We start from the raw sequence: 25,429 nt of genomic DNA on the forward strand, positions 1-25,429 counted from the left end.
CACAAACAATGAATCATGGAACACTTCATCTAAAACTAATGATGTAATGTATGGGGATTAACATAAGAATAAAAAAAAAAAGAATTCCTCATATCAGTGAGATCATATGATACATGTCTTTCTCTCTTTGACTTATTTCGCTCCAGCTGCTTCTCTTTTAAAAGGGGGCCCTATCACCCGGTTCAAGGGCCTCCTCTGGGGTTGGCTGGGCCTCACACTTGGGGGTCTTCATGATGGCCCACCTGAATCTCTCCAGCTATGACACTCTTCTCCGCAGACTTCCTGGTGCCCCCCATGACCTTAACCTTTCCATCCTCCAACTCGCTCAGTGCTGGAGCAGTAACAGCAAGCGGGTCCCCTGATCCGCGGAGTCGTTGGGAGATGCCTCATGGTGGCACCATGACCCTAAGAGGGAGGGGCGGGGGTGACGAGTCTGGGTTCCTGGAGGAGCCAGGTGAGCAGACAGTTAAGTGTAGGCCCCTGTAAGTCCCTCCCCCAGTCCCCGGAAGGACTTTCTCAAACGGAAGGAGGGAAGGCAGCTTCAGAAGATCCCAAGTGCATCTCAGGGGCCGGGGCCCCAGAGCACCAATCAACACCCTCCCCCTGAGACTCAGCATCCCCTTCTCAGTCCTACCTCCCATCCTAAAATAGCTGCTGTGTGCTAGAAATGAGCCTCATTATGGGCTGTTTCATTCTGGGTTCTTCCAGGGGCAGAGGTCCAAGGTGGCACAGTGGGACACGGAGTGTGGAAAGCTTTAGTGAGCCTTGAAATTTAAGAGAAAAAAAAAAAAAAGACACCTTCTCATCCAGAGCCTACAGGGGCTCGCCTCTGAATTAGCACAGGAGAGAGCTTGTAACTTGAACAGAAGTAGGGGAGAGAAATCTAAAAGGAAACCTCAAGCGAGGCAAAGAGTGTTGATAATAATTATGGAAAACAACTGTAATCAAAAGTGGAGGACGGATTGTCTCCATAAATCAGCATTAAAGGCAACTCAGCTCACTCAGAGGAGCAGAAAAGCCCTGAATTAAAATGATGGATCAGGGCACTGTCAGCGGCTGGAGAGCTCCCGGGGAGCTTCATTTAGCCAGTGCCCAGAGTCCCGCGGGGCAGGGGCAGAGCCACGGGCCAGCCTCCAGAGACTGTGCGTGCATGCGTATGTGTGTGTGTGTGTGTGTGTGCAAGTGTGCGTGCGTGAGTGTGGGTTCATGCGCGTGTGTGCGAGTGTGTGTGTGTGCATCAGTCTGCTGCTTTGTCCCCCGCATGTGGGAGAGAACACGTGTGCACGTATCCATAGATGTGTGTGCTTGTATGCATGCAAATGTGCGTGCCTAGGTTGGTCTGCCTTCTTTGCTCACCTTGACGCTGGTGGTAACATAGGTGTGTATGTCGGTGTGCATGCAGTTGGAAATGCCATCCAGGACACAATGTCCCCGACAGTCTAGGCTCGTCCAGAGAATTCCTTGAGCTCATGTGCCCAGCGCACCTAGCCAGTGCCTGCCCAGTCAGTGAGAGTTACTGCTGCAATTAATATTCTGTAGCATCGTGCTAAGGCCAGAAGAAACAGGCCACAGAACGGAAGGGCTCCTGGCACACACTGTTCTGGCCAAATGCAGAGCAGTGAGCTGACGGTCACACCTAGGCCTTGCAGTCAGCCCAGTGTCTGCCCCTCACCTGCCTCTCACAGGGGCGTCCCCACCCCCTCAAAGCCACGTGTCAGCCCGGGCTTCAGGGGCCTCTGGACATGGTCACAACTGTTGCTGCCACCAGGTTCTATGGGGCTGCTGCTTAGCTGTGCCCACGTGGCTACAGGTGGTCCCTGGCAGAGAGCAGGGCGTACCTGGGAGGGCCCGAAGGACCGAACGCAGTGGGGAGGCCCAGGTTCACCCCATTCCTGACCACCAGCTGCAGCCCCCAGGCCAGCCCCGAGAACCGCTCCTCAAACCGCACCGAGACACCTTGCTCCATAGCATCCGAAAGGAGAAGTCACTACTTGCAGCCCTTTGGACCTCAAGCCAGAGGAGTGAGGGGAGCCCTGGGACTCCAGTGGGCAGTTGAGAAAAACACTCATCCTGACAAGTTAATGATGGTTTCACCCCACTCCGGTGGCCATGGCGGGATGAAGAAGGGAAACTCACCTCCCCATCCCCTCCCTTGCTGGACACACTTGTCTCATCTGAGGGGGACTCTCTCTCTCTAGTTATGGAAGTTGAAGAATTTGCTGTCCAACCTGTCCCCCAACCCCTCAAAACACCTTCCAGGGTCCTGGGTTTGGGGAAAGGGGGACCTAGCAAAACCACCCCCACCCACCTCGCTCTTTCCCACCTGTTGCTGGGCAGTGCGCACCATTCTCTCCCGTCCTTATCCCACAAGGCTGCCTAAGTCACACAGTGATGAAGTACCAGAGCAGGAGTTGAACCCACAGCTGCCCGATTCCAAAACACCCCCCTTGCCACACTGCCATCTAAGGTCAGGAATAGAAAAATCAAAATGGGGTGGGGGTGGGGAGAGAGGGGGTTAGCTGCTGAGGTCAGGGTTCCCAGGGAACCCGGTGGGTGCTCTGGACTGTACTGTCCCATGTCCAGATAACGCCGCAAACGGATGCTGTGTCTACCTAGGATGGATGCCATCTCCCACCAGGGGGTGGGGGTGACGTGCTCTTCTTGGCTGTCAGCAGAGGCAAGCAGATGAAAATGCTTACAAGTAATTCCTGGGTTCTTTTGTGCCTAAAACATGGCCATGCCATGGCGGGGAAGGGGGCTCAGGAAGTGTGGCTTCCAGCTCCAGCCTCGGCACTGAGTAGCTTAGGACTCTGGGCACCTGGTGTATGCGTGCGGGGGGGTGGGAGGGGGGCAGACAAAGGAAGAAGTATGGCCTGCATCCTCCTGGAAAGGTGAGCACGTGCCCCAAGACCTTTTGGAACAGACGCAGATTCCCTCGGGAGATGCCAAAGGAGATACGGCAGAGCCTCCAGAAGGATCCCTCCTTCAGTGTAACTGTGTGCCTGTCTTTCCTCCGTGGGTTCCCAGGACAAGTCTGAGAGGCAGGAAGGCATGTGGTACAAACCACATCTCGAGATGGGGAAATTGAGCCTCAGAAAAGGTAGAGGACAGCCCAAGGTCCCACAGCCAGCATTTCTACCTTCCACCTTCTCCTGCCTCGCTGTCAGGACACTGCAGGGTCTAGCCATGAACCGTCCCCCCCGCCCCCCTCCCATTCAAATTCAGGCTCACCTCTCCCTACCTGTGTGACCTTGGGCAAGTTGCTTAACTTCTCTGTGCTTTTGCTTCCTCTCCCCTCTGCGTCCTGGAATAAACTCACCTTTCTCACTCTGGCCTAGCCACCACGTCTGCTCTCCGGAGCTGGGGCTAGGGTAAGGCAAGTGAGGCATGGAGGATGCAAAATTGAAGGAGGCACTCCCCCTCAGGTACTCAACGTGCACTCACAGGACGCCGATAGCAGCGTCTCCATAAACCTTCCATCTTGCTCACCCAGTCCCAGTCCAGGGGCCCTCCCCGCTGTGTGCCCTGCAGACCTCCTGCATCTGTCTGTCTGGCCACCTGTCTCTTGTACAGTCACACAGATGCCCACAGGTCTAAGGATGGGAAGGCAATGACTGCTTCTCTGGACCCCTCCATCTCTCCTGGTGGGTTTCTGCATCCCGGGGTGGGGGGCAGAAGGCTTTGCCCTGGGGGCTCCAGGCAGGCGGTTCCCAGTGATGCTGCCCTTCCAGGCCCCTTCCGGGACTGGGCCAGGCAAGACCCACCTCTGGCTCCCACCCCCCTTCCCAAAGAGGACTGTGAATTGGGTTCTAGCGAGAAATTAATAAGGCAGCTGTGCTAACAACTAATGATAATGGCAAAGTCGTTACAAAAAGATTCTTTACATGTTTTTAATTACAGCAGTTAAGAGGAAGTCAATAAAACGTCCACCCCCCTCCTCTGCCACCAAAGCTCCCTTTCTGCCTGCACTCCCCACCCCACCCCCACCCCCACCCCCACCCCCGGTCTCTTCTTTGTTTCTTTAAAGTTGCCATACATTTCTGGCTTGCAGCAAGCTGGCTGAATGGCTGAGGGGTTTAGGAGAGCCTTCCTGGGTCAAGGAGCCTTCCCGGCTGTCCACATCCACATTCTGGGGGCAGCAAGCCCACCCACAGGCCACAGGGCAAAGGGTCCCTGCCCCGTGTGGAAGCCACCTGTACAAGATGGGACATGAAGATGGGGTGTCTGGGTGGCTCAGTCGTTAAGCGTCTGCCTTCTGCTCAGGTCATGATCCCAGGGTCCTGGGATCCCCACATTGTGTTCCCTGCTCGGCAGGAAGCCTACTTCTCCCTCTCCCACTCCCCCTGCTTGTGTTCCCTCTCTCACTGTCTCTCTCTCTGTCAAATAAATAAATACAAATCTTAAAAAAAAAAAGATGGGACACGAGGGCATCGAGCCTGTTGCTGGGACTGACGCCCAAGATGCCACCAATGGGCCCGTTTTTCTTAATTCTTAACCTGAGTGTGAGCATTGAATGTGGACTATTTAGGGGCCATCTACAGTTCTAGAGAACATGATGGTGTCTTTTTGCCTGACTGTTTCAATCGCTCGTGCAGCAGCTATTGTTGTAGGCCCACTGTGTGCTGAGCTCTGTTCTAGGCGGTAAGGACACAGGCGACAAAACGGGGACACCTGTTCCTGCCCTCAGGAAAGTAGTAGGGTGCCATAAAAGTTAAAAGGTGAATATATGATAGAATGCAGAACATAGAAGGCCCATGGAGAAAAATAAAGTGCTCTAAGGAGAAATGAAGCCAAGTTAAGAGGGATGGAGGCTGGGGCAGGGGTCCTATTTGATAAAGTGGCTGAGAGAGGCCATCTGGGGAGGAGACATTGACGAGAGTCTCAAAGGAAGCAAGAGGATGAGTCACACAAAGGGATAAGGTCTTTCCAGCCAGGGAACAGCAAGTGCAAAGGCCCTGTGGTAGGCTTGGGTGTCTGAGGCCAGGGTAGCTGGAGCAGAGTGAGGGAAGGAGAGAGTGGAAGGAGATGTAGCTGAGGAAGTGGGGCAGTAGGGACAGATGGTAGCATTCAAGAAGTGGTCGGCACTTTTGATGTTACTCACAGTGCACTGGAAATAAATATGCCTGGTGGGGGAAGAGGCATCATACGATCTGATTGGAGGGAGAAAGCACTGTTTCTCTAATAAACAAAACCACAATGAAACACCATCTCATGTCCACCAGACTGGCAAAAAACAACGAGTCTGGCAAGACCAGGAGTTGCCAGAAACTCCCATCAGTGCTGGCGGGAGTGTGAAGTGGTAAATTGGTGCAGATTCGGAAACAGTTTGGCATTATCTCGTAAAATTAATGTGTGCACACCCTGCGACCCAGCAGTTCCATGCTTAGGCTCATGTTCTAGAGACTGTCTTAGCCCTGTGCTCCAGAAGATCTGCATGAGACTGTTCTTAGCAGGACAGCAAAACGCTGGAAACAGACCCAGCTTGCAGGTGCACTGTGTTACCTCATCATGTGGACACCCAGGCAGCCGTGACAATGACTGAACTAAGTGTAAGCACATAGCTGGAGCTCCAAAAAAAAAAGCACCAAAAAAAACCCCAAATCACGGTAAACGACATACAAAATAATTCCAGGCATATAAGGGCTTGGAGCCAAACTATATTAACCCTAAATTGTTTAGGGATGCATCTCTGTGTGGCAAAACTTGGGGGGAAAGCCATGCATGATTGCCACAGCATTTGGGGCAACAGTTACCTCGGTGGGGGAGGGGGGAATGGCTGGGGTGGGGGACACCTTGGGGGGAGGGGGCAGGTTTGTTAATGTTCTGTTCCCTAAGCTGGGTGGTGGGTATGGGAGTGTTCTAGTCTTCTGTAAAGTATACATATAATTATATTCATTCTTTTGTATGCATGACATATTTCATGATTTAAAAAAATGTTTTAGAAATAAATAAAAGCAATGAGTGTATTCTGAAGTGGGATGTATACTTCACAAGACCTTTTAAGATGTAACAAAGACATCAGGAATTTGGAGGCCACTTCCAGCTGTGCCCCAGGCTTACATTTCTTTGCTCTTCGGGGAATTCGTTGGGAAAGGTAGATCAGCGCTGCAGGCATAACATGGTGTGTTAACAAGTGTGTGCCTCGGGGAGCAAAATAAGCGAAAACCCTTATCTGTTTCCGCCTTAGTGTGCTTGAGTTTTCCCAGGGGTTCCTGGCTCCCCAGGCTCTGCCAGTGTGTGGTCTCCCTCCTTCTAGCCTCTCTTTTGCACTGACCGGCTGAGTGGATGCCCCCTTGGCCCCTTGCTGCTGCTGTTCAGTGTGTGCATGCCTGTGCCTTGGGGCCCGTGAGCAGAGCTGGGGGCTCCTTGAGCAGGTCCCAGAAGCCCACTTGACTCAGTGCAGTGGAGAGACTGGGAGGGTTCTGGGGGGCCTGAGAGCCATGGTGAGGCAGGGAGATTGTGGGATGGAAACGTGGAGGAGAACATCAGCTGCAAAACTTGGACCAAGACCAGCTGTGCTCTTCCTTCCATCCCTCTCACCGTTCATACATACATACCTGCACCCGTGTATAGTCATTTCATCCTCCTGCCCACCTTTCCTCCATCCATCCCCTCCTTCTCCATCCATTCATCTCTTCCTCTCTTCCTCCAACCCTCCATTCATCCATCCCACAGTAGGGGCTCAGTAAGAGTCATTGCACGATGGCATTGGGTGAATTTAGAAGGAACCTACTGTGTGCAGAGTCCAGGGCTAGGTGCCTTGTAGGGACTTGATGATGAACGCAACTGCCTCTTGAAGCTTACAGTATGGTAGGGAGAGATAAAGAATGTGTGTGAAGCACGTTAATGTAGGGGATGAGTTATGAAAGAAGCAGAGAGGAAATGCGGGGGGCGGGGGGGCAGATTTGAATGCTGGCCCTGCCCAGCCCTGACTGCTTAACATTGGATAAGCCACTCTATCTCCATGAGCTTTAATTTCCTCACTGACGAAATGGAGCTAATAAAACTCAAGAGGGGAGAAAGAAACACTATTACCATGAAATTGCTTTAAATTGTTCAAATATATCTTCAGAGTTCTGTGAAAAGTTTTTTAAATAGATAAAATTATTGTGAACTGAAATCAATGTGATTTATTGACATAATGTTTTATAGACAGAGCCAAGTAATGGAAATTAATAAATAAGTAAAAATGTGTATTTATTAGAGTCGAGCTAGCCGTGGTAGCATGAGGATTACATGCATGTGAAGTCCACCTAGGAAGAAATCCAATGGAGGGTCAGCGTGCAGCAATCTCTGTTCTTTAATTCTGTTTGGTGGCATGGGGTAATCTTTGCTGAAGAGGTCGATGTTTCAGCTAAGCTGTGAAAAATGTATACGATTCTAATATTTTAATACTACAAATATTAGATATAATTTTTAGCACTTTAATATATTCTTCCAGTTTCTGTGTCTGCATAACAGATTACCCCAAAGCATAGTGGTGTATAGCAATCATTCATTAGGCTCACCAAGTATGTGAGCCTTGGATCTAGACAAGGCACGGTAGGGATGGCTCGTCCCCACTCCATATGACTGAGGTCTCCGCTGGAAGACTTAAAGGCTGGGGACTGAAATTATGTGAGGCGTCGAGGCACACATCAATTCACATGTCCAGTGTGGGTGCTGGCTGTCCTCTGGGGACCTCAGCTCCTCCTTCCATGCACCCTTCCCATGTCTGTGTGGGCCAGATTGAGCTTCCTTACAACATGGTGGCTGGATTCCAAGTAGATGTGTCTGGACAGAGAGATGGATCCAAGGGGAAGCTGCATCCTTTTGATGACCTAGCCTTGAAAGTTACACACCATCACTGCCAGCACATTCATAAGAAGCGCATGTTGGATGGGAGATAAATATTGATGCAGCCGTCTGTGGAAAGATAGATCCTGACACACACACATGTAGTATCTCACCGAATCCTAACTACAACCTATGAGGAACATACTCTTCATAACTCCATTTTACAGAAGAGGAAATTAAAGCTCAGCTAGGTCAAAATTTTGCCCAAGGTCATGCCTAATAAGTGACAGAAGTAGGATTTGAACTCAAGTCTCAGAGTTGACTCCAAAGCCATTACCATTACATTTACTGCCTACCAAATGTAGAACAAGGATGCCAAGAGCACATTCTCTTTCTTGAGATCCTTAACTGGCTGGATCCCTCTGAGATGCTGTTGAATCATGGCACCTTGGTGAATCATGGCTTGTTCTGGAGACTTTCTAGGAAGGGGTCCCACACAAGGACAGGCCTGAGATGGGAAGCAGGATGTAATTCAGCGTGGCAGGAGGGCACATGATGTGGTGTGGGCGTTAAGATGGGAAAGGTTGATTGGGGTCAGATTAGGAAGGGATCTTGAATCAAGCAAGGGGATTTAGACTTTCCTGGGACAATGAGGAGATCCCAAAGTTTCTGAGCAAGTCAGCCATATGTCCAGAAAAAATTAATTAGGAAGAATGTGAGATGATGGGTGGGGGGGAGCCTATGGAGACCCTGTTGGGGGGTGGTCAGAGCGGCTGGAGTAACGGGGTTCACTTGGTGGTGGGCCAGTGGGAACTAGGGTCGGGGGGCTTGGTAAATGAGAGAGCTATACCAGAGGAAGAGTCAAAGGACTTTGTGGGTACAGGGAAGGGAAGCAAAGCACCACAAAAGGCTCCAGGGCAGGTGCAAGCGGGAGCTATTTGCTACAGGTGCAGGTGGGAGCTATTGACAGAAGAAAGCAAGAAGGAGGTAATAAATGCCAACATTTCTGTTGGAAATCGAGTTTTGGGTGTTGGAGCTCAGAGAAGAGCCAGAGCAGATATGAGAGTCTTTGTAGAGAGACTGTGGTCAAAATGTTTAGATGAAGGGAGGCCTCCCAGGGGGCAGTGGGGCCAGGAAGAGAACAGAACCCAGGACTTTGGAAAAAGAGAGGATAGGCCCGTGGTTTTCAAACTTTGGCATGCAGCAGTGTCCTAGAGAGAGCGAATCAAGAACTCAGATCCAGGTGCATCAAAGCAGGGCCTTTCCATGCCCTGGGGAGGAGCAAAGGATGGGAACAAATCTATGGGCTTACCGAGTTCCCAGGGGATTCTGAGACCCACCAAAGTACTATGAGCTGCTAGCTTGAGCCCAGACGGTCATTCTCCACCTTGGCTCATGTTGGAACTACCTGAGCAGCTTTAGAAATACCCACATCTGAGTCCCGCCCACCCTTTCGGGGGATTCTGAGGTTTAGCCAGGCTGGGGGATGCCTGGTTGAAGGAAAGAGAGAAGAGGCAGCGATATTCAAGGGGTTGAGAAATAACAGTGAAAGCAGCAGGAGACCAGGTGGCTTGGGACGTGGCCGCCTTGGCCAGGGAGGGGACAGTGGGCAGTGGGGACATGCAGCTCAGTTTTCGGTGGTCGGAACCTGATTGCACATGGGAATGCTGATGGCCAGCTCACACACCCCATACCGGTGGAAACAGAAGTCTGCAGGTGAGTTCTTGAACTTAGCATCAGCACTTTTTCTAATTGGTATGTGGCCAAGTTGGGGACAGTGATGCTTGTCACACTTGAATATGGGCACCCTTCACTGGGGGTCTGGTGAAGATGCAGGTTCTGATTCAGTAGGTCGGGGTGGGGCTTGAGACTCTGTATTTCTAACAGGCTCCCAGGTGATGCCCATGCTGCTGGCCTATGGACCACACTTTGAGTAGCAAGGATGTACATTAATGTTCAAAAGTCATGACGTTCAGCGCAGACCCCTTCCCGTGCCCCGTTGTAACCCTCTGCTACTAGAATCAAACCCCACCCTGATTCCAGCCGGCAGGTGGGCCACCAGAAGTTTCCTGCCTGCGTCTCTGCTGCTGTCTTCCCCTCCGGGCCGGCATAGCAGAGCCGGGACAAATGTTCCCCTCCTTATCTGCCAGCAGGGTAGGCATGTTTTTAAAAGAGCAATATGGTGTTTCCATTCACACGTGCATGCAGCCTCATACGCTTCCCACCCAAGGCAGAGGAGGAAAATCATATCCATACTCTATGAGCATCCAAGACCCCACCCTCCCCAGTGTACCCAACCTTGCCTCCACCAAGAACCTAGGAAACCAGCCCCAAGATGTGCCCTTCTCCTCACGCTGAAACCCCGACTGCCCTACAGGGAGTGCCCTCCAGACTCCAGACTCAGATCTGAGTTCAAATCCTGGCTCTATCCCCTTCCTAGCCACGTGCCCTTGGACAAGTCAAGGAACCTCTCGGAGCCTGTTTGGGCAGTTTTTCCCTTTGTAAAATGTGTGAAATAATGACCAACCTCTTCGTGGTTGCTGGATGAATCGATTGGTTCATGGATGTATGGATGTAAACCCCCAAAGCACAAAGCAGGGCATGTCATAATGATGGGGTTAGAGGGTGGGGTGATGGGGTCGGGTGGGTGGTCTGAGCCCAGCGGCCTCCTTCCCCATGGCCATCCTGCCGCCACCACTCCCAGCACGGGATCTGGGCAGTCTGACCCACACGTACGCTCTTCCCTCCCGCAGACATGGGCAGCTTTGAGGAAGGCGAGAAGCACCAGAGTGTCTCCCATGGAGAAGCAGCTGTAATCCGCGCCCCACGCATCGCCAGCTTCCCACGGCCACAGGTGACCTGGTTCCGGGACGGCCGCAAGATCCCGCCCAGCAGCCGCATGTGAGGCCCTGCTCTGGAGGGGGACGCAGGGGGCTCGCCCTGTGGGAGAGGGGATCTGGGACCTCCCGGATGACAAGAGAAGGGTGGCCAACAAGGGGGGGCTTTCTGGGAACACGCGTGTGAAGATGGGGACACAGCAGCTCGGTGGCGTTCCTGGGGAGCCCCAGGGCGTTGGCCCCACTCTCAGCTGCCTCCCAAAGCACTGAAACCCACAACAGGCAGTGACAGAAGCCATCCCCATCCGTGGGAGGGCGCTGGCATGTCCCTGGCAGGGTCGCCACCCGGCTGTTTCCCGTGTGGGGTGAGGGTGTGGCTATGTGTGTTTTGGAGGAGGGGAAGCCAGGGAGGCCCGGCAGGGAGAGAAACACATGGCCCTTTCAGCATTAACAAGGACCCCTCTGTGTGGCCCAGGGCGTGGGTTGTGGCAGCCGGGCTTGTGGGCAGGAGCCATGGAGCCAACACCTCACAGAGGGCGAGGGGCAGAGCATTTCCTCCAGGGACGCTCCCGGCCCTCCCGATCCTGCCTCGGGGTCTGGAGCCAGCCCCAGCTCTCTCCTTTTGGACTCCAGCTCTCCCCCCTCAACCCCACTCCCCAGAAAACAAGAAAGACCACCTTTGTCCTGGTCCCCTCAGGCCACAGGTCAGCTGTGGGCGGGGCCCATCCTGGTCTCTGAGGGAAGCGGGAGCCAAGATGGACAGTTCTTGCCTCTGGGGTGAGAGAGGCCTCACAAGAATAACATGGTAACGTCCCGGCACGAACAGCAGCTGTCATTCCTTGAATGGCCGCTGTGGCCTCGAGCCTGGGCTAAGCACACTGCCCACATCGTCCTCTCCTCTGCGATGGGTGTGCACCTCCACGTGAGAGACGCTCTGTCTCGTTCCCCTTTCAATCCCCAGAGCACACACTCAAATAGTGGCCATTGGAGGAACGACCCTCACAATAGTCCCATGAGGGGGCTGGTTTTGTCTCCACTTTCTGGACGGTAGAGCCCCCCCCACCCCCAGAGTTGAACCACGTTGCCCAGTCTCACACAGCTGGTTCCAGCCTGGGCGACTCCAGAGTCAGGGTCCTTAATTCTGTCTTATGTGGAAATTATGTGCCAACAGGGACACAGACAAGGAGAGAAGAAGGATAAAGTGATTGCTCTCATAGAGAATTGGTCCTGGTACAGTGATTCGCAACCTGACTACCTGTTAAAATCGTTTGGACAATTTAAAATGCATTGATCTTTAGATCCTCCCCCCTGCACATTCTGAGTTTGTTGAAATGGGGTGTACCCTGGCACTTGGGGGGGGCGGTTAAAGCTCCGCAGTGACTCTGACATGCAGACACAATTGAGAACCACTGTCCTAGACTATATCCGTTACCCACAGATACAGAAATGCTGCATAACAAAAAGTCCCAGGGACCAGAAGCAGTAAGCATTTATGTGTCATATGAATGTGCAGATCGGGACCTTGGCTGGGCTCTCTGATTTGCCTGGGGTCGTCTGGCTATTGACGGGTTAGCTTAGCGGGGGGACTCTGCTCCGCATGTCCCATCCCCCAGCCAGCTAGCCCCGGCTTCTTCTGGCCATTGCAGAGGAGCAGGAAAGAAGCAGAAACATGGATCTGCCAAGCCTCTGCTAACATCCCCATGCTCGAAGCGAGTCACGTGGTAGAACTCAGCCTCCAGAAGCAGGGGATGAACTCTGTCTCTTGAGTGAGAAGAGCTGCGAAGTCACATGGCAAAGGGTGTGGCTACAGAGCCAGGGAAGGATTGGAGTCGCCCCCCCAGGTTAACAGGTGGACAGGCTCATGCTGTACGAGTCGGCTCAGGCTTCCTCGCGCCTCATTAAGGGTCAGTAAAGCCAGCAGAGCATGGTTTACCATTAACACAGACAGGCTGAACTGCAGAAGGGGGGGTGCTCCCCCACACAGGTACTGAGACAGGTGAGTCCTGAGCCCTCCCTAACTCCCTTCTCTGAGGTTATCACGCAGCTCCAGGTATATCCATGATGGCAGCCAGCAGGCCAGTTGGTTGGCAGAGGCTGCCTGGAATACTGTGTTGAGAAGGATGCTGAGGCCCCATCCAGACTCAGAGGCAAGAGCAGCTCCATGACAGTTCACAGCAGGTGCCGCGGCTGCAGGAGGGCTCGTGGACACGTCTCTACCGTGTTCGCTGTGGGGGATGAGAACCTCTCTCCACCCTCACTTGCATCACCCCTCGCCTAACACCCCTTGCCACCCCCTTTTCTCACTCCCGCCCTCTGTCCTCACCCCCTTTCCATTGCCAACAGCCTCTGGCACCGGGACAGAATGATCTTGGCGTGCAGACACATGCCCGCCTTCGTGGTCACACCCGCCGCCTTCCCACCCGCTCCAACACTCCAGCCAAACACATGAGACAAGGCTGTGGAGATTGTATCTCCGCAATTACAGCGGATTAATATTCATGGCTGAGAGGAAAGGTCCCTGGAAGCAAATTCTCCGGCGTCTGTTTGCCAGAGATACGTATCTGCTGAGCGCTATCAGCCGGAGGGGCGTGCGGGGCGCCGACGGGGGCGCGCTATCTCCGCAAGGCTGTTCTCACTGCCGGGGCAGGGACGCCGATTAGCCACACTGTGCCGTGGCCCTGGGGCTCGCTGTTGAAAAGGAGACAAGCTGCCCAACAAAGACACATGCTGGGGGCTTTGGGCAGGTTCTAGGATGATTTCTTTTATTCCTAATTAAATTATCAATTGGGCCCCCGTGGACCCAAGGGGAAAAAAGGGCTGGCTTAATAGGAATGGATGGAAGGTGGGGTGGGAGCTGGGCCAATGAGGGAAGTGGGAAAGATCTAGTCAATTGGAGCCCGAAGAGTGTGGCTGGAAAATGTACCCCCGCCCCTGTCCGAGAGTTGAACCCTGACCTCCGTGCCCCGAGAGCATTCCAGCAGCTTCTTTCAGAGTGGGTGGATCTGGGGTGCAGCAGGCCAGAAGCCCTTCTGAGTGCCAGAAACAGCTCTTTGCGCTTGGGAAGTGAGGTACAGGGTCATTCCAGAACCATCTATCGAGGGGGTGGTCATCCTGCAGAAGGCCGGAAGTCCAGGGACCTTCCGTGACCACCTGCTGAGGGCAGAGGGAGGGCCGGTCAAAGGCCATGAGGGCTTCGAAGTCCCTCTGCCACATTCGGAGCTCCATCCCTGGTCCTGAGGGCCCCAGTCCAGAGTGTTCTCCTCGCCTCTAGCGTAAGTTAAGGCAACACCAGCTGCCGTTACAGACAAGACCCCCAAACGCCAGGGACTTAGCACCGGAGAAGTGTATTTTTTTTTGCTCATTTAAAGTCCCAGCAGAGGCGAGGGAGGGGAAGGACGCTCCTCCACAGTCATCCGGGGGCCCTGGCTGGTAGGAGCTCTGCCGTCCTCCACCCTGGGCTTCAGAGTTGCCCAGCTCTGACAGAGGGGAGAACCTAGGAGTTGCACGGGGGGTCCTTAGGGTCTGAGCCTGGAGATGGTGCACATACCTTCTGCCATATCCCACCAGCCCAGCCCCGCTGCCCCACCTGGCTTCCCAGCTGCTTACGTGGATGAACTGCCACCCGCTAGGCCATCTCACCCAGGACAGGGCATCTCCACCACGGCACAGTCCACGCTTGGGGCCCAATAAATCATTGTGCGGGCTGTCCGGTGCTTTGTAGGACACTTAGCAACATCCCCGACCTCTGCCCACTAGTTCCTATCACAGCCCCACAGCTGTGATACTAACACTTGTCCAGACATTATCAAATGTCCCCTGGAGGATGAAGCCCCCCTCCCCCGCACCCCCCGGTTGAGAACCACTGACCTAGAAGGATCCGTCGTAATGTGGATAAAATAGAGCAAAAGGAGGGGTTGGGGGATGAGGTGGTCTCTTCCTGGTTAAGGAGAGAAAGCACTGGAGATGGGAACCCTCCCTGGAGGCAAGAGGGGGTTCAGGGCAGGCAGGTGCCCTGGGGAGTGGGGCCCAGCCATGCCCAGTGTGCCCACCCTCCAGAGACTTCATTCAGCCGGCTTGTCCAGGGCCGCCGTGTTGGAGAGGGTGGGGAGCTCCCGTCAAGTGGTCCAGGTGCACTGCTGCCCATCACATTAGTCCTGACCTTGGACTGTGGGCCAGGTGAGGGCTGCAGGAGAGGGAGGGTGACAGCCTCAGGCCAGATGCAGATAGGACCGAAGCAGCGGCAGGAATCAGAATCCCTCAACCTCAGGGCTGGGAGGGATCTTCACAAGCATTTCTTCTACCCCCTTCACAGATGTGGAGACTGAGGTTCAGCATGGAGGAGGATGTGTGCTCCTTAGAGTCTGTGGCCGGAGCTCATTCCAGAGCTGCGCCCGGCCCTTGACATGGCCCAGCCTTCCTCCCCGACCCTGGCCTGCCCCACAAGCTGCACTAAAGGACAAGGACCTCTGCAGGAGACTTCCTTGTAGGGAAACGGTCCCTGTTCCTGTCCCAGCTTGTCACTTTTAAAATATTTTAGCCTGGCTTTATCTTACTTTCCATCAGCTCATTAGCTGGAGAGGGGTTTTCCTCCAGAAAAAAAACAAAAAATATCATTAGGATACCCAAGAATTGGGGGGAGAGGGCTTTCCCTTCCTACTTCCCAGAGCTCCACTGACGGTGTGAGACTCAGCCCATGAACCCCCCCAAAACCAGGAAAGAGGGGACACCAGCACAGCCCAGCTAGAGAGGCATCAGCGGGGATGTTTATTTGAGAGCCTGTTTAAAACTCTGTAACATTCACCTAATGGGAAAATTTGAAAAGAATTCAACTGGGTCTGTCCTTGTTAAACTAACATTAAGGATGTTTAACAGCTGTCTCGGGCACATCACATTAAAATCCGAGATAGACTTGACAAACTAATGGTTTTGTTTGTCATCGAGAGAATGGGTGAGAGGGGGAGCTGGGCAGAGCGGGCGTGGGCAGCGCTCCTGGGGCTGTCTCCCCCGCATCAGATGGGGTCCTCAGCTTCCCGCCTGGACCGGCCCCTTTCCCTGCCTGCAGACCAGGTGCTGCGGGGCTGCATGGTGGGACCCCAGCAGAGGGGACCTGCACCCCACCGCCCAGCTGGCCTCCTTCCTCCTGCTCCCTCAGCCCACAGCCAGTCTCCATCCTTGTTGACCAGCTTCGGGAAGGGAGCACCTGACACCCTGAGAGGGGGCTGGGGGACAGAGGAACCCCTGTCATCGGTGTTACAGGCCACCTATGGCTTTGGAATCAATCCCAACAAACGTAGAATTAGGTTAAGGCATTGATTCTGGAATGATCCTCTTCATTTCTAAATTCATGATCATTGCTCATCATCCGTTCCTCGTTCATTCATTCCATTGAATGGATTTCTTTGGCGCTGGACCCTCCTGGTGTAGAGAGGGTCACACTCAGCATTGAAGGTGTGATGTGGGAGAGGACGGAAGGCCGTGGGGGCTCGGACGCCCGGGGCCAGGTGTGGGGTGGGGGCTGGGAAGCTTCAACGGGGACGGTCTCGGACCTGTGTGCACATGCTGGGTTTGGGTCTGACCCCAGCCCTGGCAGCATGTTGGGATTCTCGGCAAACAGAGCATGCTGAAGTTGAGGCAGTCAGTGGTCCTGGAAGCTGGGCTGGAGGAGGGGCTCCGGGGGCCACCAGCTTCTTGTCCCCGCGCCCATCCTCCGATGGTCAGAGCCCCTGGGCCCCTGTCAGACAGATCCTTTTCCTCTTCGCAGAGCCATCACCCTGGAGAACACCCTCGTCATCCTGTCAACAGTGGCTCCCGACGCAGGCCGCTACTATGTGCAGGCTGTTAATGACAAGAACGGGGATAACAAGACCAGCCAGCCCATCACTCTTGCCGTGGAGAGTAAGTAAGCGGCTGGGCCTGGGACGGATGGAGGAGCGCGTCATTAAATCTTGGGAACGGGGCTCCAGGGGGTCGTTGGGAAGACGGAGTGGTGGCAGAGGTGGGAGGCTAGAGTAGGGCAGCAGAGGGGCCTCCGAGGAATAGGAGAGGAGCCCCAGCATTGGGAGTGTGAGGGTAGAAGCAAGGAGGGAGCTGAGTGCTGGACCCCGTTCCCATGACAAAGCTGAGTTCCTGCATCAGGGGAGGGGACGCTGAGCTGGCTGTGAGCAGGGCTGCTGGAGGCCCAGAGACGGCGTGGGATGCGGAAGAGAGTATGCATGTGTGGGTTACGGCCACCTCTGGGGCTCAGGTGCCGACAGGGAGAGCATGCAGGAGATGGGGAGCTTGTTTCAAGAGAACTGCACTCACAGCTTCTACTCAGCTGGTCCATCAAAGCACTACTCAGAGCAAGGCTGTCTCCACTCGTGGGAACACAGGCTCTCCGCCCAGGCTCCTGCCTAAAATTGCCTCTCTGCCCATCCCAGAAACCACCCAGCACCCTGGAAGAGATGGGCCAAGCTCTCCCCAGTGGCAGAGAACAGATGTTAGCAAATGGAAAGGGGTGGCTCCTTGGGTCTCCTTTGGCAAAGAGGTATTTATTCGTCTAGCCGAGACTGAAGGCAGGTTTCTGATCCCTGATGGAAATGCTGGGACGCCCTCCCTGGCCTGATTCTTGCCAGCCAGCCTGGCCCCCTCCCTCTGCGCTCCGTCCCTGGGTGAGAGATGGCGGGTGGGGTTGCTCCAGCAGCCGGCCCAGGCCCAGAAGCCTCGCCGAGTACGTGGTTACCCGAGCTTGCCGTAGCAGCCGAACAACCACACAAGCTGGGGGGCCAGATGTTCACGTCCCTCCACATCTGTACCACTCCTGCCCCAAAAGCAAGTCTCATTTATCATCCATGGTCGCGTGGGGACACAGACGCCTGGGGCAAGACCTGGGTGTGGGTCTGCATGGGGCCTTCCCTTGTCCTTCCCCTGATCCCTGCCTCTGTCTGCCGGTGTCTGGAAAGCCCACAACATTCCTCAGCCCTACCGTGTCCATTCCTAGGCCTTCTGAGCACCAGCAGAACCCCTTCCCATATCCCCGGAATTAATCCCCTTCCCCAGCCCCAAGTTCCAGTTGGCCTAGAAAGACACCTGAATGCCCAGAGGAGGGTTCCATTCAGGATACTGACCTATCAGGGTCACGGGTGACCTCTGACATTGACCTGGGCCCCCCTATATTCTCCAGTGATCAGATACCTGGAGTCTAATAGAATTCAGTCACTGGGGAAGAGGCAAAGTTCACGGTCTGAGTCAAGGTGACTCAATTTACCCTGGGACCAGAGGTTGGAGCCCCCCACTCTGTGCTCCTCCCCAACACCCGACCTCCTCCTCACGGGCCTTAAGTCAGCAACCCTGCGGGCTGACTGTGGATGTCATTCACTCTGTGCTCCATCTCAGCTCCCCACCCCAACCCTCCCATCTGGCCCGAGGGAGGCGGGTAGGACCCTTCCGGACCCCTGTGTCTACCCAAGCCTCCTCCGGTTGTCTCTTTCTCCCATCCCATCGCCCCTTGTCTTCTGTTCTCATGCGGCGATTTGTGCTGGATTAAGAGCAGAATCAGCTGATTCTCAGCTAATTTCTCCTCCCACGAGTGATTGCACTTCAAAACCCTGTTCATGTCACTGACACAAAATCCCCCAGCCCGCCTGCCTGCCAGCCAGTTTACCAGGAGCACTTGCCCCTTTACCGACCACCAGTTCCAGCCCCCCTCCCTGATCTCGGGGAGGCTGGCCCCTCCCTCTGTTCCCCCCTCCTCTGCCCTCCGGGGCAGTTCTATTTCTTAGAGGCCCTGGGGCGGGGAGGTGGGGTGGAGGGATGCCCATGCTCTTCAGAAATGCAGAAGTTAAGAACAAAGCCAGTGCCCACCCTGGAGTTGGGAGCTGACCCCTGCCCAGGGGTCACCCTGATGACCTCACACAGACTGTCAAGCCTGGACCGTGGCCCCACACTCAGGAATGGGGTAATTTACAATTTGCCAGTAGCCTCATTTTTAAAAAAGGAAAAAGCAACAGGAAATTAATTTTATTAACGTATTTTATTTGCCCCAACATATCCAAAACATTACCATTTTCACATATAATCGACGGAAAATATTAATGAGGTACTTTATGCTGGGCTTCTCTTTCCTACTAAGTCTTCGAAATCTCTGTGTATTTTATACTTGGAGCACATCTTTTGGTTGCTCAATTTTCATCTGAAATACGTGATCTGCATTTAGACTTCATCAAATTTACAGCTGGAAAGGTGATGTTGGATACCCGAGTTGTTCTACACATACTTAAAAGTGTTCTAATAACTGATTTGGGGATCTGTTTTTAATTAAATGTAAATCAGATCAAATTAAATCCCATTAAATCAAAGGGGCGCCAGTCACATTTTAAGAGCTCCTAGCCACCTGTGGTTCATGGCCCCCATGTTGGATGCCTGCCCAGGAGAGGGGAGCAGCTTACCTCCCTGCTCCACCCCCCCACACGCTTGACCTGTGGCCCAGATGAGTTACGTGGTCCTTGAGTCTGTTTCCTGGTACCTCTGGCAAAAGTGTAGTTGGGAGGATTCGATGAGATGACCCCAGGAGAATGCATCGCAGTGGTGTCCCCTCCTGGTGCCTGTTACCAGAGTCATCCCGGGGCAGCAGGATCCAACTTTGTCTCTGTGTGGAGAGCCTCTGTGCTTTCTCAGCCCTGGGTCCTGTCCACGGCAGGCACTCACATGGAAGATAACTCTCCTCCTTGCTCTGCTTTGCATGTGATTTTCTGGCTTGACCTTTGGGCCCCATTCACCCCACTGCCCAGAGCATGAGTCCGGTGAAGCAGATGTCCTACATTCCATCCCCAAGCTGCCCTTCTCTGCCTTCACACCACACCAGAATAGGAGGCTGGTGAGATCAGGGGGAGCCAGGGAACTGGGGGTGAGGGTGGGAGGGACAAGGACCATTGGCTTCTTCACTTCCGGAGACCAGAGACGGGGAGAACTGTGTGAGGCACAGTGTAGTTGGTGGGTCCTGGAAGCTCAGGGAAAGGGGCGTTGGAGAAAGGGGTCCACAGAGCTAAATGTCCAGAGCAATCAAAGAGAATCAGAGTGGAGAAAAGGGGACTTGCAACCAGGAGGTCACGGGTGGCAGGGAAAGGAGAAGGCGTGCATGGGGGCCAGGGGGAAAGGGACCAGGGCTGAGGGGGTGCTCAGAGGTAGTTCAGACAACTTCTAGCAGAGCGGACCTCAGCCAAAAGGGAGATTTGTTTCCCTCTGCGCCCGAGCAAGGACTGAGCCAGAGAGATGATCTGGGGAGTGGTTAATGGCGCAGGTTTGCAGCCCCGGAGACCTGGTCCCATTCCTGGTTTTGTCCCTCATTAGCGACTGTCACTGGGAAGTAAACTACTTAATGTCTCTGGCTCTCTCATCTGTAAATTGTGGATGACAATCATGACCAGCGTCCGGTGGCTGGTGGCCGTTGTGATGAGGGAGTAAAGTTCAGCAGAGTGCAGGGAAGGGGCCGGATGGGTGGGAACTCTTACCCTGTCGGAAGGCCCTGGAGGGTCTGTGGACTCTCACCTGCTGGTGGTCTCTGGGTCCATCACGTGGTTTGGGCGGGTGGAGGGTGGGAGACAAGGAAGCTGTCCCCGAGCATAGGTAGGTACACCCCAAGGAGGACAGACTATGATTTACTGAGTACTTACTCAGCACCGGGTACTCTGCGCTCACCCCAGACAAGCTTGGCCACCCCCACCGAGGCCCTTCTTCCCAGCATCCATCCCATCAGCTCTAATCCGATAAATGTCTAAGCACTGATCTGAGATCCAGACCGTGCGCTCCATGAGGACAGACCCCTATCCGCCTCACTCAGTGGGGAATCCCTGGTACCAGGCACAGTCTGGAAGGGACTGAGCCCTCACCCAGAAAAGATCTGTTGAGCAAGGGGCTGAACTCACAGAACCCTGCGATGCGGTCATTTTTATCCCCGTATTGCCCCGGAAAAAATCAAGACCCAGCTGAGACACCCCCCAATCCCCCCACCACCCTCCCACTGCACCACTGCAGGATGGCTGGGGCGGAGCAAGGTTTTGAACCAGGTCTTCCTGACCCCCCAGCCCTCCATCGCTGGGTCCAGGGGTGCCCAACCACGGCTGGTCCCTACCCTCGAGCCCCAGGGCCGCTGCCAGGACCAAGGCATGACCTCCAGGGTCCCCGGATGGGTGTCAGTCTCCCCTCCACCCAACGAGTTGCCCTGAGGCCCTAGGGTGGCCCTCCTATTTTTAAGCCCCGAGGGCTCTGTTTACCTGGCTCCACAGTGGGGCATGTCGCTTGGGCTCTAACTGTCTGTCTCCTCCTCCTGCCCCGTTAATCTGGGCCGTGGTACCTGTGCGCCCTGGCGTGTAATAAACAACTTAGAGCACACTTTTATGGATTCAGCTATATCAGCAGCTTTCAATCCGATCGCTCTTTATGGCACCTACATGAGGCTTTTATATTGTTGCAATTATTTTGCTTTATATGCTTCCTTCCTTCCTTCTTCATTTTACTTTATTTTTTAAATTTTTTTCACTTTTCTAGCAAAGCCTGAAGTCCAGGCAAGAAAACCTGCCCAGGGCTGAACGGGGTGGCCCAGAGCGGCAGTGGGGCCGTGACATGCTCTCCCCATAAAGGATGTCCTGTCACTGCTCCCCACCGCCCCCCCCCCCCCGCCCCAGGTCCGTGCAGGTCATTATAGTCGGCTGCCTCCAGAACCTCCTGGGAAGGAGCCAACTGGATGGATTTTTCATGAGAGAAAAAGCCCTCTGTGGCTCTACTTCCAGGAGCCCTGGAGCAGGTGCATGGAGAATATTGGAGTTTCTGCCAATATCGGGCCTGTGCTGACCCACCAAGAGCCTGGCCACTTCTTAAAGAACTCAAAAAAATACAAAAGGCGAAGCTACTGCCTCTGTTAGAGGAGTTCGGGGGATTGTGTTGACAAAGCCCACTCGTGATATGTTCTCTTGCATTTCAGTCACCGATCCTGAACTGGTGCAGGGCTAGCCCTGGGCCATTCATGCCTTCACCGAACAAATATACGTGAGCCCCTGCTATGTGCCAGAAGTCTCCCTGGTGCTGGAGAAGGAGGCGTGAGCAAGGCTGTCTCAGCGCGGGCTGCCGTAACAGGCTACCTGACCAGGGGCTTCAGCACAGTGGTGACTCTCTCAGTTCGGGGAGTCCAAGGTCAAGGGACCAGCATGGTTGGGTTATGCTGAGGCCTCTCTTCCTGCCTCGCAGACAGCTGCCTTCTTTCTGTGTCCTCGCGTAGGCAGAGGCAGAGTTGTGGTGTGTCTTTCTCTTCTGATCAGAGCACTGGCCCTGTTGGATTAAGGCCCCACCCTTATGACCTCACTTAAGCCGATGACCGACAAAAGACTCCAACTCCAAATAGTCACGTGGAGGTTAGGGCTTCAACATATGAATTTGGAGGAGACCTAATTCAGCCCAAGGCAAGGATTCGTGAGGTTCCTGTCCCGGGGAATGTATTATCTTCCTTGGGCTGCTGTAACAAAATTCTACAAACTGGGGGGCTTGTGACGACAGAAATGTACTCTCTAACAGTTTTAGAGGCCAGACGTCTGAAATCGAGGTGTCGGGAGGCCTGTGTGCTCCCGGAAGGCTCTAGGGGATGATCCTTTCTTGCCTCTCAGCTTCTAGTGGTGGATGGCAATCCTTTGCATTCCTCCTTGCCTTGGAGATGCATCACTCCAGGTCTCTGCCTCCATGCTCACCTGGCCTCCCCTGTATGTCCATGTGTCTGTGTCTCCATTTCACTCCTCTTGTAAGGACATGTCGTATCGGCCTTAGGGCCCACCCAGATACAGAAGGACCTCATCTTGACTTGATCACACCTGCAAAGACCCTATTTCCAAAGAAAGTCACATCCACAGCTGCCGTGGACATGAATTTGGGGGGATTACTATTCAACCCAGTACAGGGAGTTTGCATTCAGGTGGAAGAGGGGGCCAGTGAAGAAGTAAGCTAATAAGATAAATGTGGATGGAGGGAAGGATTTTGAAGGCACAGACAGGACAAGGGACTAAGGGGGAGGGTATGTTATGTGACAGGAAGGTGGGGAGGGCTCTGGAGGTCTCCAGTGGGCGCTCGCTGGACACTGCAGATGCCCATGACCAGAGGGAGGAGGAGAGGTGAGAGGGACCCCGTGGTCACCTGCCCCACTCCGTGAGGACCAAGGTCTCCTGAGTGGAGATAGGATTTCCGCCCTCTGTCTCCAGCTATCCCCTGACCTCTCCCCAGATGTCGGGGGGCCTGCAGACCCCATCGCCCCAACCATCATCATTCCTCCCAAGAACACCAGCGTGGTGGCCGGGACCTCGGAGGTGACCATGGAGTGTGTGGCCAATGCCAGGTGGGTAGCACGTCCCCCGCCCCCGCTCCCCTGCACCTTTAACTCCAGCCAGCGCTCCTGACCTGTGGGCTCCAAGGGGACAAGCCCGAGTTCAGGGAGGTCTGCAAATGTCACGTGAGGACCCAGGAAAGGAGATGGGGCGTTTACCCTGGAGGAGGGGTGACCCATGGACGGGCTGGCTCGTTCTCCGTGGCCTGAGGGGAGAGACCGGACCTGGGGGGGCAGGGGAAGTTACGGGGCAGCAGATCTCAGCTCGGGGTATCGACGCCTCAGTTATGGCCCTGAGGGCGATCTGGAAGGGGCAGTTTTGGTCCTTGTGTGCAGGCAGTCATGACAGGGACGCAGGGCTGGGAGAGGGCTCGTGTGGGGGCCTTGGCAGGAGGGAAGACCTGGGGTCAGACCCATCTGCAGCCCCTTCCTGGCCACGCACGACCCTCACTTCCCTTACGCAGGAAACAGTTCAGTAATTACCGAGCCTCATCACATGTGGGCGCTGTACTGTACTTCCCGCATGATTTCTGTTCCTCCCACAACTACCCCGAAGCCCAGAGAGGGCAAGCCACCTGCCCAAGGTCACCCAGTGGGCCAACAGCAGGGTAGCAATAGAATAGGTCACCCCCCCGAGACCCAGGCCCATTGCCATGCTCTGGGCCTCAGTCTCCTCGGCTGTAAAATGGGAATGATTCGAGCACGCACCTCCCCGGTAAGGCGTGTAGGTGGAGTGCTGAACCACCTTGTAAGTACTCAAGAAAGGTGCTCGCGTGTGATGGGTGGGGAGTCAGACCAAGGGCCCTGAGGTCACCTCTTGCTGAAGAGTCCCAGAGAGCAGCCCTGTAGCAGCATTCCTATGCATGCGCTCCTGGAGACACAGGTTCCCCGTGAGGGTGGGAAAGGCCTTGGTGTGGAGCTCGCTAAGGGCACAGAGAAGACCTGCAGCCCAGAACCTGCCTAATGGCCCTTGAGCCAGTGTGGCCCACACACACTCGACCACGGGACCCCTCTGCACACCTTGTGCAGCTAGCACAGACCGCTTGAGGATGCGCCCAGCGCTAAACAGGAGAGCAGGCCATGGGGCGCCTGGGTGGCTCAGTCGGATAAGCGTCCAGTTAAGCCTCCAGCTCTCGGTTTCGGCTCAGGTTGTGATCTCAGGGTCGTGAGATAGACGCCTGCATTGGGCTCCACACAGTGCAGAGTCTGCTGGAGATTCTCCCTCTCCCTCTTCCCGCCCCCCACCCCTTGCTCGTGCTCACGCATGAGTGCTCTCTCTCTCGCAAATAAATAAATCTTTTAAAAATATAAAACTAAGATGAACAGGAGAGCAGGCCAAACCCAGTCTCGGGGTCTTGAGGGGCCGGGGTCGGTGATGGGGGTGGCGACTCACCCTCTAAGTTGGGGGGCAGGTATGTCCATCTGCCTGCCTTTCCCTCTTCGGACCTTGGGTGTTCGTCTCGCGCTCCTCCTCGTCATGTCGCCGCGCCTGAAACGCTGTGCTGCCCACTGGCTCCCGTTCGGACGGGGCGCTGCGCCAGGTGGCAGAAGAGCGAGACGCACGGCTCCGGCGGCTCCTGTCCTCGGGGGCCCTGTGCACCAAGTTAGTGCCGGCCTGGCCTCCAGGTGCCTCCCCTGCATTAGAGCATCCGGCCGCAGCACAAGCCCCCGGGGGCACAGCTGTCCCATTTTGTAGACGAGGAAACCGAGGTCTGGAGTGCTGCACCTCGAAGGGGCGGGGGCTGAGGCCCCGGCCTGCACTCCCAGCCACCCCTGTCCTGGGCCCCTGTGGCTGAGAGCCCGCTTCGCTCTCGCCCTCCAGGCCCCTGATCAAGCTGCACATCATTTGGAAGAAAGATGGGGTGCCGCTGTTGGGCGGCCTCAGCGACTACAACCGGCGGCTGACCGTCCCCAGCCCCACGGGCAGCGACGCCGGCTACTATGAGTGCGAGGCTGTCCTGCGCAGCAGTAGCGTCCCCTCCGTCGTCCGAGGAGCCTACTTGTCTGTGCTGGGTGAGACGGGCAGGGCTGCTGGGGGTCCCCGCCCAGGGGGAAGGGGCTGTAGGGCTGAGGTCTTCTTCTTTTTTTTTTTAATTAATTTTTTATTTATTTTTAATTTTATTTTATTATGTTATGTTAGTCACCATACATTACATCATTAGTTTTTGATGTAGGGTTCCATGATTCATTGCATATAACACCCAGTGCTCCATGCAACACGTGCCCTCTTTAATCCCCATCACCAGGCTAACCCATCCCCCCACCCCCTCCCCTCTAGAACCCTCAGTTTGTTTCTCAGAGTCCATCGTCTCTCATGGTTCGTCTCCCCCTCCGATTCCCCCCCTTCATTTTTCTCTTCCTGCTATCTTCTTTTTTTTTTTCTTAACATATATTGCATTATTTGTTTCAGAGGTATAGATTTGTGATTCAACAGTCTTGCACAATTCACAGCGCTCACCATAGCACATATCCTCCC

At 54.6% G+C, this 25,429-nt stretch overlaps 1 protein-coding gene across 1 annotated transcript in view; it reads left to right on the top strand.

Annotated features, from left to right (window-relative positions):
• Positions 1–25,429, top strand: part of SDK2 (sidekick cell adhesion molecule 2) — a 253,050-nt gene that overhangs the window by 147,205 nt on the left and 80,416 nt on the right. Inside the window, exons 4-7 of the mRNA XM_081805950.1 lie at positions 10,530–10,677; positions 16,375–16,508; positions 22,854–22,965; positions 24,776–24,966. Of these exons, the coding sequence (XP_081662076.1) occupies positions 10,530–10,677; positions 16,375–16,508; positions 22,854–22,965; positions 24,776–24,966 (585 nt within the window). The remainder of the gene's footprint in view (positions 1–10,529; positions 10,678–16,374; positions 16,509–22,853; positions 22,966–24,775; positions 24,967–25,429) is intronic.

This window comes from Leptonychotes weddellii, chromosome 15, assembly GCF_054177405.1.
Source record: "Leptonychotes weddellii isolate Sample4059 chromosome 15, ASM5417740v2, whole genome shotgun sequence".
NCBI lineage: Eukaryota > Metazoa > Chordata > Mammalia > Carnivora > Phocidae > Leptonychotes > Leptonychotes weddellii.